This window comes from Triturus cristatus, chromosome 10 (genome assembly GCF_964204655.1).
Source record: "Triturus cristatus chromosome 10, aTriCri1.1, whole genome shotgun sequence".
NCBI lineage: Eukaryota > Metazoa > Chordata > Amphibia > Caudata > Salamandridae > Triturus > Triturus cristatus.
In genome coordinates, this window is record NC_140593.1 from 1,052,231,068 (window position 1) to 1,052,247,855 (window position 16,788).

The 16,788-nt window shown below is 41.9% G+C and overlaps 1 protein-coding gene across 7 annotated transcripts in view; it reads right to left on the reverse strand.

Moving 5' to 3' along the window:
• The window catches only part of SLC29A4 (solute carrier family 29 member 4), a 183,656-nt gene that overhangs the window by 55,472 nt on the left and 111,396 nt on the right, over nucleotides 1-16,788 (reverse strand). For 5 of the 7 annotated variants that reach the window (XM_085629179.1, XM_085629172.1, XM_085629175.1 and 2 more), the window contains one exon: nucleotides 5,975-6,240. In XM_085629179.1, coding sequence (XP_085485305.1) covers nucleotides 5,975-6,240 — 266 coding nt within the window. The remainder of the gene's footprint in view (nucleotides 1-5,974; nucleotides 6,241-16,788) is intronic. The other 2 variants (XM_085629178.1, XM_085629177.1) reach the window with 1 other exon arrangement.

Here is a 16,788-nt window from a genome sequence, read left to right on the forward strand (position 1 = left end):
AGTAGTTTTGCAAAGAAACTAAAACCAAGCCAATGCTTACAAAGCAATGACCAGCAGACACTATCTAGGGACCGCTCTGCAACAACACATTGTCACCAGAGTTCAAAAAATGTTTCAGCCTGGTTGACAAAGAGATGGTCAGTCACAACAGCTTCAAATAAGTTATTTCTCAATTATAAAATATTTCCCCATGATTAAGCACATATTACTCCTGGAACTTCTCACAACTGACTTACTTAAGACACACCTATCCACAGAAAATACTTTAGTAGTATGTTGCCCCAGTCAGTTTCCTTGAGTTCCTATGTATCCCATAAGCTCATATGTGTTCAGAGTGTCCTTGGAATCCTATGTGTTCCCATAAGTTCACATGTGTTCAGTGGAAAATGTACATTAACATTAGCATTGGGTCTTAAACAAGTGAACAAGAATCGTGTTCACATGATGTGTTTCGTTCATGCAGAGTTTTGCAAAGAAATAGGCCTGAATCTCAAACTGCATTTTGTAGTGCTTGAAGTAGTACTAAAGTACTACTACCTGCTTACTGCAAAATATATTTGACAAACATATGATTGGATATCTCAATTTCCACTTCTCCTATCTTATGTATTTGTATATGTAAGTTTACAGCTAAGGGGCCGATTCCGATGTCGGACGGACTAAGGTCTGTCAACATCGGTCAGGAGCCGTAACCGACCGACCTGCTGTCGTCGGTTACGGCCCTGCAAGTACGATGCGACCGAACCCTGTTTGGTCGCACTCGTATACTTCACAATGGAAGCATGCATTCCGAGCGGAATGCATGCTTGCATTGTGAAAAACAGGGGTGCAGTTCATCCCTGCACCCTGTGGCCGGCACTCCAAGGTGCCTGCCACCGGGTGCAGGGATCCACAGAGGGGCACCATTGGTGTCCCCAGGCCGTAATTCGGCAGCCTCACACCCATAGGGGCCCTACTGGGGGCCCCAAAGACAGTTTCAGACTGCCTTTTCGTGCCGGTAAGACCGGCATGAAAAGGCAGTGAAAAATTGCCATCGTACTCCCTCGGTTGTAAAGAGGTGGCCGGGGGAGTACTGAAAGATGTCCGGACGGCAGACGGGCTCTCCGCGCCTGTCATCAGCCATCCAGAAATCCGAGTTGGATTCCTTTCCGACCGAGCCCATCAGAAAGGCTCGGTCGGAAAGGAATCCGGCCGGGCACATTCCGATGCGTGCGGAAGGGCTCCGAACGATGTTCGGAGCCCTTCCAACCGGAATCGGAATCGGCCCCTTAGTAGTAAATGTGGAAGGAACAAGGAGATTGGTAGTTAAGAGAGAGAAGATGCTGTTAGAAATGCTGCACGAAGGGACACTCATTATCATACCCTGAAGATCATACTTACGTTGGAGTATATCACATGTCTTGGTGACCAGACAACAGGATGACAAGGTGCCTAAGGGCACATAGAGAAATGAGACTAAAACTTAATGGGTGTCTGGAAAAGAATGTTTGGGGTGTTCATTCTCTTTATTCTCATGTTCTGTATTCCTGGGTTATCTGTTATAATGATTAGAATTATAATACATACAATTTACATATATTAGCACATAATAAACACTAATTAACTTATAATACAGAGATGTGTGTATATTTAGGAAGTACAACTCTTTAAATCCTACAAGTGCTTCTCTGGCTGGTCTCTCGTTTTCCTAAATGCTCCAATAATGCTAAGTGCAAAGGCCGAAGGAGGAGGTGGAAAGTGCCTAAAGGTTTTGTCTTCTCCAAAGAAATCTAGGCTATAAACACATCTCCGGGGCTTAGGATAGTTAACCCAGGTGTGCCTTCAAACATTATGGGTTTCACAACGCTTTCTAAATCACAACTTGATATTAAGTCGTAATAGGTACCTAAGTCGGGTGTAAGCACGACTACTCCTAGAAAAAAGATTTGTGAATTGGACCTTGCCTGTAATTTACCTTTTCAAGCTGTACTCTAATTGATATTAGAGATCCTGACTTTGAAGTTGATAATGCTGCTGCCAAAAGACCATAATAAAGAAGAGATAAAACAATTAGGCAAGCAGCACACCCCCGATGAGCTAGATTAGCTCTTCAAATGACACAGTCGTTATTCAAAACCAAGAACAAAAGGTTGCTATCCTCGACACTACTCATCCACTTTATTGAACACTTTGAGTCACCTACAACACTTTGGGCCTCATGTAGGAAGCCAAATACTGGTCGGTAACGGCCGAAATTCGGTAAATATCCCGTTACCGACCGGTATTTAGGCATTTGCTATGTAGGGGGCTGATTTCTGGATTCGGTATTTACCGAATCGGAAATTAAGATATCGGTAAAATACCGATTCGGTAAAAACCGAATCCAGAAATGCAATGTAGGGAGCACTCTAAAGAGTGAATATCAGTATTAAGAATTTGTTATTTACCACCAAATACAGGTTGGTGATAAATAACGAATACCTTGCAAAAAGCAATATTTTGCTGATTTAAGAGTGCCATGTGGCAGACATACATGCCCTTAGGGCATGTATGTGCGCCACATGTGCACACATGCAAGATTCAGGGGTGCAACAGGGTGTCAATGTGACATCCTGCCACCCTTGTATATGCTCCCCCCATTACCGAATCGGTATTTACCGAATCGGTAATGAGGCATACCTTCCCATTGATTCCTATGGGCCTCCAGGCCCATAGGAATCAATGGGAAGGTATGCCTCATTACCGAATCGGTAAATACTGATTCATAATTTCCGAACTTTTCCGATTCGGTAAACTTTACCGAATCATTACCTACATCACATTTACCGATTCATAAATACCGAATCGGTAAAATTTGGTATTTATGAATCGGTAAATGTGAAGCTACCTACATATGGCCCTTTGAGTTTAAGTCGAAAACCTATTTTCACACCTATGTTTAACAAGTGTATTTTTGAGGGCAATATCCAAATCCTAATTCACAGAATCAGGTTTGGGAATTTGTTTTCCTTCATGCAGAATTTACAAATATATGCAAATTCTGTCCGTTTTTTAAAATGTCTGCTGTTGTGAATTTAGGGTGTCATACTGAAGCATACAAAAAGTGATGGATGGAATGCTTGAATTAATCTCAGCCACTGGTAATTACTCGAGCCACATCCCAGTTCACCATTATTTGACACACCATGCCTCCTCAGTTTGGATTTAGCCATACGCAAATCAGTCTTGACCGTGCTCCATTAGGAACAGTACAGCCCGAACTGCCAGCCCAAGTCCTACCTGATCCAGAACACAAGCAACCCCAGACCGGTTTCACCTTTGTTAGGGCTCATCAGTTGGGTATAGCTTGATTCCACTGGAACAGTTTGCACAGAATCCACTTCTGAGCAAACCATTCCCACTTAGGGTATTGCGCTGAAGCATACAAAAAAGTAATGGATGGAATGAGCACCTTGCAACCAGCGGTACTGGTCTCGGGTGGATTGTGTTTTGGTTCAGGGAGGACCCGGCCTAGCAGTTCGGATTCGACTGGTCCTATAATATAGGAGCAAATTACTAAATATTCCACTCTGGTATCATATACTAAGCCACTTCAAATAAACTTATTACAGCCGTGACACATTTGTGCACCTATAAATTGAAAATACTCTGAACACTTGATCTAGCACACAAGGTCAGCATTTAGGCTAGTGGATAGTTTTGTGAATATCCATGTCCTTGCCACGAACCACCTTCTTCTGTTGCTGCCAAAATATCAATACAAATACATGTTTTTATTTACCACCCAAGGATAGAGCTGCAACAAGCGTGTAGACTTTATCAAAAGCTCTCTCCGTGTGTTAACTCCAGGCAGCTGTTAGCTGCAAAATCAGAGTCATACTCAAAGCAACTTCATTAGGAGGAGCTGTAAGAATAAACCCAGTTTAAGTATTTATAGCCTTAGAAGGAGTAATCAAGGCTGCAAGCCCAAACCTTTACCCGTTCGGTGACAATATGCTGTGTCCTTTATTATTTCCTGAAATGTCTATGTACACCAATGGTTCACATTAGAAATGATCAGTTAATCCCTTGAAATTATGAATTATATATATATAATTATATATTTCATATGGTACTGGGTTTTGTTGTGTATTGCCCTCCATTTAAATGAAGCCAACACCACAGAACAAGACACTTGTCTTTATTGGCACAGAGCAGTAACCACCATGGACCAAGTAGCAAGGAAACATCTCACAACTGCCACTCCTCAAACCTCCAAGCCATGGCCCAAGAATTCCATCTTACATAAATACTGAAGGGCAGATTTATGTAAGAGTTGTGTCGCCCTTGTGCCACGCAGCTCCTACATAGAAGGAGGGCACATAGAAAGAGGAAAATGCCTCAGGGGATTGTTTTTGTGCAGGAAGGTGTCCCTTCCTGCACAGAAACAATCCTGCTTTCAACGCAGGCACCCTTGCACCATGGTGCAAGGGTGCCTGTGTTGACTCTAGGCAGCACGTTGTACTCCAGAGCTGGGAATTGATAGGAATGCGCCATATAGCTGTATATTGTTAAGTACGGCACTTTTCTGCCCTTTCCCTATCACACAGCGCAGCAAGGTAACTTGCTGCACTGCGTGATTATTTGTAATGTAGGCCCCTAAGTGCAGTGGATCACAAATTAAGGTAGCACACGCACGCCATTCTGAAGAACGTCTGACCACAAACAGTTCCTGAAATAAAAAATAGATAGTGCCACTTGTGTTTACCATCAGAGATCTCATATTTCAGTGAATCTGTAAGGGATTAGAGTGTTGTTATGTAGGGACCTTAGGGCATTATCCGCTATATAAATTAACAAAGGTCCTCAAATGCTCTTTGGAAAAGGTACACCTTAAGCCGTTCTTATGAATTGGTTATCTTAGTCTTGAAGAAGAGAAGATAAACAACATCCCACAAATATCTTTACCCTACATCCTGTAGTGACCAGACGAGAGCTGGAGCTGGTTCACAGACAATGTGTATGTTGATAAGAGATCAGGTACGTTTGCAGGTTAATCAGATCCATATTCCTGCTGGTCCCATGTGGAGAGCAGAGAACACGCTCTATATGTTTACTTCATCTGGTGTATACATTTACCACATTTTCAGGATTAACATGTTCTCTTCTACATTTTTTCTGGAGCAGGACCACGGCAATATTAGTTAGAAACTTTAATGATACTTTCTTGGCAGTGGGACTGTGTTAAGATGCATTGGAGTATAACAAATTAGGTGGTTTTGTTGAATTTAATTTCTGTATAATCTTCAGCCATGACTCCATTTCAAAGCCTCTTCTCTTCTGCTCCAGAAATCCAGCTAAAGAGCCTTCTTTAGCCAGTGTCAAGTTTGTATGACTTGAACATGCAATTATGGTAAGTGTATGTGAAGCTTTCTCTAGGGAAAACACATCTTTCCTCTGCAACCACAGATTGAAAAAGCTTGTATGTCAAATCATCAAGGTTAATCATATCAATCTGTACTTATATCGACTCCAAAATATCCACTACTAACTTATTTTTAAGGTAGGCCTACATTGGGTAGTTTAGATTAGGTGTTCTTAACTCCACATTTATTTACCTTACTGATAAATGGGTAGTTGATCGATATTGTGCAGTACCTGTAGGTACAAGTCAATATAAAAAAAACTCAATATTTTAGTAGAACATAACACAAATGTATATTTTTTATTAAGTAGCATTGCTTATAATGACAGAGCCACTCAATAGAGAATGGTATCCAAGGATGATCTGTAGGATCCATATTCTGTAAATTCTGTTGTGGTTCCTTATGAAGAATGAATAGTGAATTTTACAAAACCTGGTTATTTCAACCTGCATGCTTCTCAACCACCTGCCATGCCAGAATCTCCAGTTGTGTTTAAAGTATGAGTTTGGTGATGCAATGCTCATCGCTAGTACAAGTTAAAAAGTCCTAAGTACACATAATATCTGTATCTCAGAAAAATAGAAACTTACAAATCTTACTTCCTCTGTAATGGCATCGTGATGAACTCGGTAGCCATTTCCATGTCGAGAAGCACTTCTGGGCTCTGGAGCACCCTCCCGGGCACGAGCTGTGTAATAGCGGACAAAGTGTGTGCGCCTCACCAGCAAGTGGAGGATGAAGCACATGAGCTCGATGCCGATAGAGATGAAGAAGAAGATGATGGTGTTGACCTTCTCATCAGGTAAGAGCATTTTGGTGAATATGCGACTGAGTGAGATGATCACCCCGGCAGTACCTGGAAAGCAAATCCAGTTCAACAGGTGTCAATGGTCAGACATTCACTGGTATCTAAAGCACCATGAAAGAGAGGGAATGACTGCTGACTTGGGGTTGATGACTACATGGTAAGGAGATGGAGAATTTTTATTAAATGAACAAAATATCAACCCTGCTCGATTTGCAATGTATCCATTGTGTAATCAGTTATAAATTCAGTACTATTGCATCCTCTTTAGCTTACCACCAATCTGATGTGATTTTATTGTACTCATACTATAGACCAGGATAGGTTCCCAGTAATTAAATGCCCCCTTCCCTCAAATCACCATGTACTGGATATGTTGGTGTGTCAATCCAACAAAATGTCTTCACCTGAACCTAACCTTTTCGCTGAGTGAACGTGCATAAATACCTGCTTTTTAGGTTAGTATGGTAGCAGCATGTCCTGACTGTACGTCAGCACTTTGTATGTCCTCACAAGATTCTTGATCATCTTAGGTTTTCTTCTGCATATTTTGAGTTCTTTTATTGTCATTAGTTATTGTGGTGAGTTTTTAGAGTGTCTGATGTGTGTGATGAGGGATCTTTGAGCATTCACTATATGCCAAATTAAATTGCAGATAACTTGTTCAAGTTTCACATCTCTGTGCGGCATGTAACATGGAAGGAAAGCTTGATTATGAAAAGTTGTCAAGACAAATGTTTGCATCCTACACCTCCATAACTGTACGGGGCATATTTACAAGCCCCTACCGCCACCACAACGTCACCTTTCACAGCGTTGTGGTGGCAATAGGGGTTCTACCTTATTCACGTAACGTGGCTTAACGCCGCCTTGTGAATAAGGCACCCTTATTAGCATGAAAGGGGAGAGGGCAATGGGCGTTGTGGTGGCAGTTCCACCGCAACACCCATTGATTTTGACGCTGCCCCATATTTAAAAGGGTTAGTGTGAACAGAAGGCCGCAGCAAAATTAAGACCAGGAAGACCCTGGTCTTCCCCTGGCGCAACGAGGAGAATTTTTTTATTTCTCCTCGTTTTTGCTGTTTCTATGGGTGCTGCGTTGTGCAGCACACATAGAAACAGCAAAATGCCATTGATTATTAATGTACGGGAAGGTGTCCCTTCCTGTACATAAACAATCATTAAAAAAATGACGTTTTGCAACTTTTATGTGTGCTGCACTAAGCAGCACACATAGAAGTTACAAAATGCCATTCAGAGATTGTTTATGTGCAGGAAGGGCCACCTTCCTGCACATAAACAATATTCCCCTGCAACGCAGAAACCCTTGCACTATGGTGCAAGGGTTCCTGCGTTGGCGCTAGGCAGCTAAGTTTAGCGCCAGTGCAGGGGGAAACGCAAGGCTGCACTGTATTGTTGTAAATACAGTGCAGCCCTGTGTTTTGGAAGTGGTGGAGCGCTGCAATAAGCCAAGAAGGCTAACGCTGCGCTTCACATCCCAGGAAGGAGAGGTAACTGTACGGTTTCTTTATGAGTCTTTGGCATCCTTTTCAAACTTGACAAACTCTATTAAACAAAGATCTTAGGGCCAGATGTATGAGAATGGATTTGGTAAATGTGGTCGCAAATTGCGCACTGACGTTTACAATATCCGTTTGTTAGAGAACCAACCTCTGAAATAATAGGTCAGTTCTCAAAAACCTGATTCATAGTGGCTTGCAGTTTGCTCAACCTCATGAATATTAATGTGGAAGGTTGCCAATTGTGACTTACTATGAATAGCAACCATCACAGGGATGGTGGCCTGCTGAAGTCAGGAGACAATCATGTATGCTATTTATTTTAAATAAAGCACTTAAATACAACACATTTTCCGTAAAGGAAAACGGAATGCATTTTATTTTTAATGAACATTTAAGTAACATTTTTTAAGAGTAGACAGTGGTCCCATTCACAAAAGGGAAGGGGTCTCTTGGGAACACATTCCTATTTGCGAATGGGTTACCACAACATTTGTATAGTCGGCAAAATATGAATGTTTTGCAACCATATTTAAGTCACAAAACATTAATACATCCCAATCAAAATTGATATTTGGAGAGAGCTCCCTAAACACACCTTTTCCAAATACCGATTCGGTATTTGACGCAAACCCAAACTGCAATTTGGTAACGTGTTACCGAACCATAATTTTGGTTTTATACATACCAAAAAAGCCTTTTTTTTGGTCGCAAATGGCCCAATTCTGCGAATAGGACATTTTGCAAACTCAAAAAAGCTTGGACGTCTAATTCTAAGCATGGGCGGTTTCTCCATTAGGGCTCTGGGGCCACACCACTCTGAAATTCCTACACATTAACTTAAAAAAAAGTCTGTCTGCCATGCCTCGCTCTGAAGCAGGAGACAGAAACCAGGCAGTAAATCAACTTTCTGCAATGTGACGCACGATGCAGTGCTTACCTTTTTAAAGCCCTTCATTGCCATTGTAATCTATAGTGGTATTCACTGTAGGCTTTGAAGCTGACAGTGTCACGGTTTTGGGCATCAGAGTCTGCCTCCCTGTGTGAGGCTAGATATCCGTCATTCACAGACATAGATCTCACCCTTTCACATTTGTCACAGGGTAGGAGGATGCAAGCGTATGTGATTAGGCGCCTTGTCCTCGGTAAATGGTAAGTGTTATAATGCTAATTTTGTGTTATGTATATTGTGCTGAGACCCCTCGCCATGTTAACCATTCACTTTGACACCCCAGGACCTGGCTGCAGGTCGCTGGGCCCTTAAGAAGTGGAACTGCTGTATTTCTTTACCCACAAAATTGATCCAAAAGGCTAGCAGGGTTTTTGTTCCCTTGTGAAGTTGATCCAAATTTCCGAGCCAAGCGCAAAGGGAGAAATAGGTGCTTATAGAAGAAAAAGCTACATGCTGTATGGCATTAAAACTGGCCCTATCTTCATGCCCTTAACATTAATGCCAAAAACATGGATTGATTTACAAACAATGAAAGTTAAAAACATTAAGGTAATGCATGTCTGCGATTTAGGTCCTCTTTTATTTCGCGGTTTACTTAATCTTGCATTCACCAAGGATGTTAACTATTTCATCATGTTGCGTTTCTGTATTTTGTTCTTGCATCTTATTACTCTTGTATGGTGAATACTTTCTGTCATGCCAGGGGTTTATGATGGGCTTTGATTGAGAGCTCTGGCAGGGAGGCTGAATTCAAAGCAAAGTGCCTGTCAGTGGGTTGGCCTCTCTGCATTGCACACAGAACGATGGTCATGTATTCCAGTTGCAATTGTAATTCTCTGTAAGTGTGTGTGAGGTGGGTACACGGATGTCAAAATATTTACAAGGCAAAAGTGAAAGAAAATCAAGTGCTTAAATGTGAGTGTGTGCAGTATATATTTAGGGGTGGTGAAGTGAGGGAGATGCGAGGAAGTGCATTCGGCGGAGGGTGAAAATTGAGCAACAAAGAGGAAATATGTGCGGTTGGACGAGATGTGCAGAGAAAAACAGCATTCATATCTAACATAAAGCGCATATAACTGTAGGCCAATACACTTACATGGGCCTCAATAATATTTAATTAGAAGTCTCACAATTTTCAATATAACTGACTGAAGCCAGCAGTCTTGAAGCCTGGTTAGAGCATTTTCTTCCAAAGTCGATGCCTCATGCAATGTGCAAGACACTGGGCAATCACACACTTTAAAAGGCCTTAAATTGTTGCGCAGTACATTTTGCACATTACAGTAACTGTTGAACATATTAATGCAGTCTGATATGGGGCAGTTTTAAATGTGTTTAATAATTCAAGACTATATGTTGCCATTGCTTTATAAACCATGCTTCCTCACTAAATTCATTTACTTTAAAATGCACAATTTGCCAATCTTTAAAAAAAAAAAAATCTCAGTAGGAGGACCCTTTTGGACCGTACGTTTGTCCATTACGCTTGCTCGCTACATAAAAGCAATACCCAACTTTTACACTAAATGTCCCCAATTTCAAATGTCTCTGGCCGCTACTGCCAATTATACTCTACATATAACTTTATTTATCTACACCTAGCCCATACCTCTACCACCACCTACACTGCGCTACCATGTTTCCCCCTATACATGTATCCTGGCAATTCTACCCCTGATTATAACCTAGTACCCTAGCAGCCATGCACATCTACCCCCTGATTATATTCTAGTACATCTACAGCTACCACTACCTATAACATAGTACCTAAACTCCCTCCTTTACCTTAATTTCATTACCTCTACTTATACTCTTTTATCTCAAATTCTACCTTAGTATCTCTGCTCCTATTTACACTCTATATTAATCAGTATATCTATACCTGCACCTATATACCTTAGTCTCTCGTCTCCTATCTCTACCCTAGTATCTATACCCTTATGTTTTTAAACTTTTCCTTTGCTCCTTCCTATCTCTATCAACAATGTTGTGCCTCTTTCCTTGCCTATGCTCATTTATGCCCTACAAATAACCTTATTGCGTGGCACTTATCCCATACCCTGCCACTTAATCCCTCTCTATACCCTACTATCTCTACCTGTACCCTGGCACCTCTACCCCTGATTATAACCTAGCACCCTAGCACACTTGGACTTCTACCCCTAATTATACTCAAGTGCGTTTACCGCTAACAGTACCTATACCATAGTACCTGAACTCCTTCCTGTACCCTAACGTCATTACTTCTACTGATACTTTTTTACCTCTATCCCGGCCTATATCACAGTACCACAATACCTAGCTTGGCACCTTAGTATCTCAGCTTGCTCCTATTTATACCCTATTCCCTATACCAACCTATCCCAACCTGTACAGATCCCTATAGCTACCTGTACCTCTAGACCTTAATACCTCGTCTCCTGTCTATCCCTAGTATCTCTACCCTTACGTTTTTAGGTCTCGCGAGCAAGGCTCGAAGAGACATTTTATATCTGGGCTTTTTCAAAGTGCTGCCGTGGCCTAAAGCTACAGTGCACGTGAACGTGCACGCGCGCAGCGCCATGTGTCTGCGCTTCACATGAACAGCATCTGCGCGTTGAGTGCTCCTCTCCGGAAGACCTGCTGAGTTAATTATAGGTCTGCAGAGGCATGCTGTGATAATGACCGCTCCCCCGCCCCCGCCAAGCGCGCGTGCCACGCTCCACCGGGCTTGTCTTGTTTTTTTTTTGTGCATATTTATATAGCGCGAACTCGACCCGAAGGTATTGGAGCGCTTTACATAGCACCCCATTTACATTACACATTCAGGCATATAGTGAGTTTTACGCACTCCTCTTCACCTGACATCCGCTTTTCTTCATTCTGTAATCTGCCCCTACTCCCCATCTTTGCAGAGTGGAATGAACCTCGCCTTTCCCAGTTCCTTACACCCTCACATATCTTAAAAGAAGGAACAAACAGGCCACTGCTCACACTCCTTTCACATACCAATGCCGCACACACATTCTCACAGTATCTATCGGACTATGTGAAAACAGCATTTTGTAGACACTAACAAGCTTTCACCTGCAAAACGAGTACAAGACAGTATAAATAGTGCTTTCACTGTGAAAACCACACGCTCCCACCCATCGTAGGCAAACTTGAGGCCCGCTAGTATTGCGTTCACTTTAGTCTCTACGTTATAGGTTGAGCGAGTGAGGCACGCTTTGATCGCTCGAAAGAGGCAACTTATTTTTCAAAACTGCTCCAGGGGCCGGCATGTTTGCATATCGGCTTATTCCCCGGCTTTGCACAACGCCGGGTAAATGTACTATGCAACACGGACCGACTAACTCTCAAAAGTTTCATGCTTAGAATTCAGTACCTCAGGGGAAAAAAAGTCAGCAACATTTCTGAGCATTAGAGACAGTGACTGTTTTTCCGTTGGTTCAAGAAAGACTCGTTATCACCCTCAGCGTGCCTTTGCAAAATATACATGTGGGAGATAAAATAAAACAGCTTGGCTCAAAATATTATTTTTTAAGGAACCATAGAGGTAACTGCTCGCATTTAAAATGGACATGTTTATGCATTCATTATACATGTTTATGCATTCATTAACTTAACGTGTGGGTTCACTCACGAGGTGGCTTTTAGGTTTCAGTCAAACACCAAACGTAGAATGAGAACGTACCTCTGAATACAGGATACCCATGGCTGCTCCACACGGGTCTGGAAGAAATTAATGCAGGATTCTGGGATTGCGGGGGCGGCGTCCGACTTTGCTTGCTTAAATCCAATCGTTTCAAGGGGTAACTTCTGCCTGTAAACACACGGCAACTGCCAGGCGCGCAACACTCATTGGACTCAAAGGGCTTCAGCGCCCGTCCCCCCCCCGCTCTCCTCCTCGGGTGTGGCAGCACCGGATGAGACAGCTTCCCGGGCCACACACAGCCGCTCCCGAGCACTTCACAGGTCTTTAAAAGACCATTTGCAAGTTAATGAGGCCTTGCTGTTGTTTCACCCTTTCTAAGTGCCCCTCCAGTTCCACTCTTTATTATGGCTTAAAAGATTCAGCCCCCACCAGACTTTCTCAAGCGTTCTAAAAGCAATATGGCACGGCCAGTAAAAGCGAGATTTAGAAAAAAACTTGTGATAGCTTCTCACTTTGCAAGAAAATCATTTTCTACTTTCAACTCGTGGCTCGTGAGTTGTTGTGAACGGCGTGTGCTCCATTGATTTTGACCCTTTTCTGGTCAATTTCAAGTCCAAGCGCGTATGCTCACGAGGTAGTGGGGTATCAGTTAGCCCTCTTATCACGTAACGTGATTCTAATGTTTGTTTTGTTTCCATTCTTACCCTTTTGCGCACATGAGACACCCAACATAACTGCTGTTCCCAGCTTTTTGGTTGCATTTTTTGTTTGACGATGAGCATGTGTTGTAATGAAGCAGCCGCATCTCTAAGCCTATATGTGTGCTCTCAACCAGATTTAGAGTCAGTGCCACACTTCTAAGAGGCGAGGTTGCAATTTGCACAACAGCGTTGCAGCTCTCACATGCACCAAATGGGCCCTGCTTGGAGCACAGCGGGAGTGCTGCTCAGTGCATGTCAAAGAATGCTTTCAGATATATGTATTGGACACACACATCGAGCTTGTCACATAGCACGTTACACAAACCATTGGCATTGTAAATGACAATGGCTTTTATTTATGTGTTTTTAACAACCTGCAAGCGGTGCGTAAACACGCACTTTGTACTTATAGTCGCTGCCTATGAGAAGCAAGGCTGGCAGTAACTGAATCTCTTTTACTACCAGCCTTGCTTCTCGTAAGCAAGGACTATGAGTACAAAGTGTGTGGTTACGCACCGCTTGCAGGTTTTCAAAGCACATAAATAAAAGGCATTGTCATTTACAATGCCAATAGCTCAAACTCTGGCAAATGCGAGACCTATTGCATTGCAAATGCTTGTTTGCACTTGTCTTTTGTTCCTCTCTATCACTATTGACAATTAACTACCTCTTTCCCTGCCTATGGCCACTTATACCATAAATATGACCCTATTTATCTACACCTAGCCCATACATCTACCACTACCTATACTGTGCTACCATGATTCTGTCCTATACCTTACTCTCTCTACCTGTACCCTGGAACCACTAACCCTGAAAATAACCTATTGTCCTAGCACTCTTGCACTTCTACCCCTAATTACACTCTAGTACATCTACTGCTACCACTTCCTATATCATAAGACCTGAACTCCTTCCTGTACCCTAACATCATTACCTCTACTGCTACTTTTTGTTTTTATCTCTATCACTGTCTATATCATAGTATCACTATACCTCCTTAGACACCTTAGTATCTCTGCGCCTATTCATACTCTATACCAACCTGTATAGTAAATCTGTACCTGCCAATACCTATAGACCTTAGTATCTTGCCTCCTGTTTATACCCTAGTACCTCTACCCCTACCTATACTCAAGTACATCAACCCCTAACTATATCTTGGAGCCATAATCCCTACCAACACCCAAGCGCCTCTCCTCTTATTTATGCCCTAGTACCACTTCCCCTCACTACACTGTAGTATCTCTAGAGTTACTTGTAACTTTATTTTTTCCCTTGACACCCACCTACACCCTAATATCTCTTGCTTCCACTTCTTCCATTTCACATAATGCTTGTTGTCTTTATTATTTTCTTGCGCCATTTTCTTTTCCCTTTTTTTTGATTTTCCCTGGAGTTGAATATCTTCCCATTTTTCGAGGAGGATGCTTTTTCCCATTTGGAAATTAACCAAAATGGAGCAGCACCAGTCTGGCTAGTAAGCCAGGAATTCTTCATTTTAGATATTCTTCTGAAATAAGAGCTAGCGGATACCGATTATGCCAATGCGCCACAATGCGTATATGCCAAACAACTGGCTGTAAGGATTTTAAATAGTGGTTCAACTGAAAAATAATTGACAGTCTTGGTAACTATGAATATGTAGGTCCAGGACCCTGAGAAGTTTTCATGTGCCCACACAATATGTTCAATTCTAGTTAATTTGTTTGTGACCATTCAACTACTGAAGCAAACTTGCTCAAGACATGTTTCAGATTATTTACTGTGAGCCTGATAGGAAACCATGTAAAAAGGAGATGCAAACATATCCACATAGTTTTACTTATGGAAATTAGGCTTCTTTACATTGTTGCGATGGTGCTGGAGCCATTTTCATAGTGGTTGTGCTGCGTTCTGTGTTATATCACTGAAGTCGTATGGGTTGTGAAAAATACAAGCGTCACATAAAGAAGAAGTGTAACAAATCAAACACACCTGTGCAGCAGGAGAGTGTTAAGGATGTGGATTATAGTCAATGGGTGCATTTTTAAGCATGCTGTTTCAAATATATTACTAAAGCATGGTTTGGTAGAACACTTTAATTTACAGACAGCACATTTTCCATTGAAATAGCCTCTAAATGTGTACAGACATGCAGTTCTACTGATAAACCCAAATAGCACACAAACAATAATGTGCTTGGAATAGGATTTCACCAAATGTTTAACATTTGAACATCACCAAGTTACTTGTCTTGATTTGTTTCATCAGATTAAAATCTTTGCTTCCATCACAGTTCAGAATTACAAATAACGTGCTTCATTTGTGCTTTCCTAACTTCTGGTACATTTTGAAATATTTGTACATTTCATTTACAGGTATTTGCATTCTGTTGTGTGTTAGAAACAATTTACACCCTACAGCCTATCCTGTCATTTTCACTCTGTATTTAAACGCAAAGCAAATGTGACAAGGCAAAAACAACATTTAAAAGCCATAATAAGGGTGTGGGACATGGTCTCCTCCCCAATCTCCAAAGGGCACAAGACAGGGTTGCTGTCTCTCACCCCATACCTTCGCCCTCATCCTCAAACCACTTGCTAATTCAATTAGGAAGAACAAGGCAATGAAGGGAGCATCCATAGGCAAAGATGCCTTCAAACTCACAATGTTTGCGGGCAACATCATGCTCTCCTTGAAAGACCCTCTACACAAGTACTTGAAGAGCTTACCAGATTCCAGGCAGTCTCCAATTTGTAATTGTCACTAAAATGGGGATGCTCCTGATAAACCTCTTGCTATACCAGGAGTTAGCACTGGACAGCCTCCTACCTATCCCATGGTCTATAGACTCACTTACCTACCTGAGTAACCCTCAGCTATTCTAAAAATGGCATACCAAAATTTTGCTTGGTTGGTGTGACGGGCGGTTGTCAAAATGAGGTTCTTACCCCAGATTCTTTATCTATTTCAGACATTCCCGTTGCTGCTTCCACCACTGATTGTTAAACAACTACAACAATTAATCAATACCTTCATTTGGAAACATAAATTGACCTTTATTGCTCAAAAGAGCCTCTCGACCCACTTATATTGTCATATTTTCAGGCCACCCAGCTTAGATATATCTTGGAGTGTGGAAAAATCAATCAAACAAACTGTGGTTCTTTGTAGACCAATTAATCACCTTGACTCCCTTTTTGCAGGTTCCTGGGATTCAGAGATAAAAGAGAATATGGTTTATATACTTCTACCTAATCACTAGAGTGATCCTGGTCGAATAGGATAAGGTGGCACAGAGACCAGTTTTTACAAAGTTCCAGACACTGTACACACAAATTTGCTATAACACGGATTTTGCGCCAGCTGAGGAGCCATTGGCATTCAAGATTTGGAGGGATAGGAAGGGCCTCATGGTGGATTCCCTCTTTCAAAAGCAACGCATATTATCTTTGAAGAACTTAATGCCAAATTCGGGATACTAGAAATTGAGCGATTTGCATACATATAACTCTGCCATTGGGTCCTTCATCCTACAATGAAGGAAGACGTTTCACGCCTATGCACGACCGTTGAGAAGTGGCTTAAAGGTGGACCACATGATAGGGGATTAATTAGTAATTACTATACTTTATAGGTATCTTTTAGACACCATACCCCAATGCAAAATCCAGGGCAGAAAAGGTGGGAGGCAGAGATAGGGCAGGTGCTGGCCTCCAACGAGTGGAAACACCTATATAATAGAGCATGCACCTTCACAAATAACATGCAACTTAGAGAAGCGCAATGCAAAGTACTGACATACTG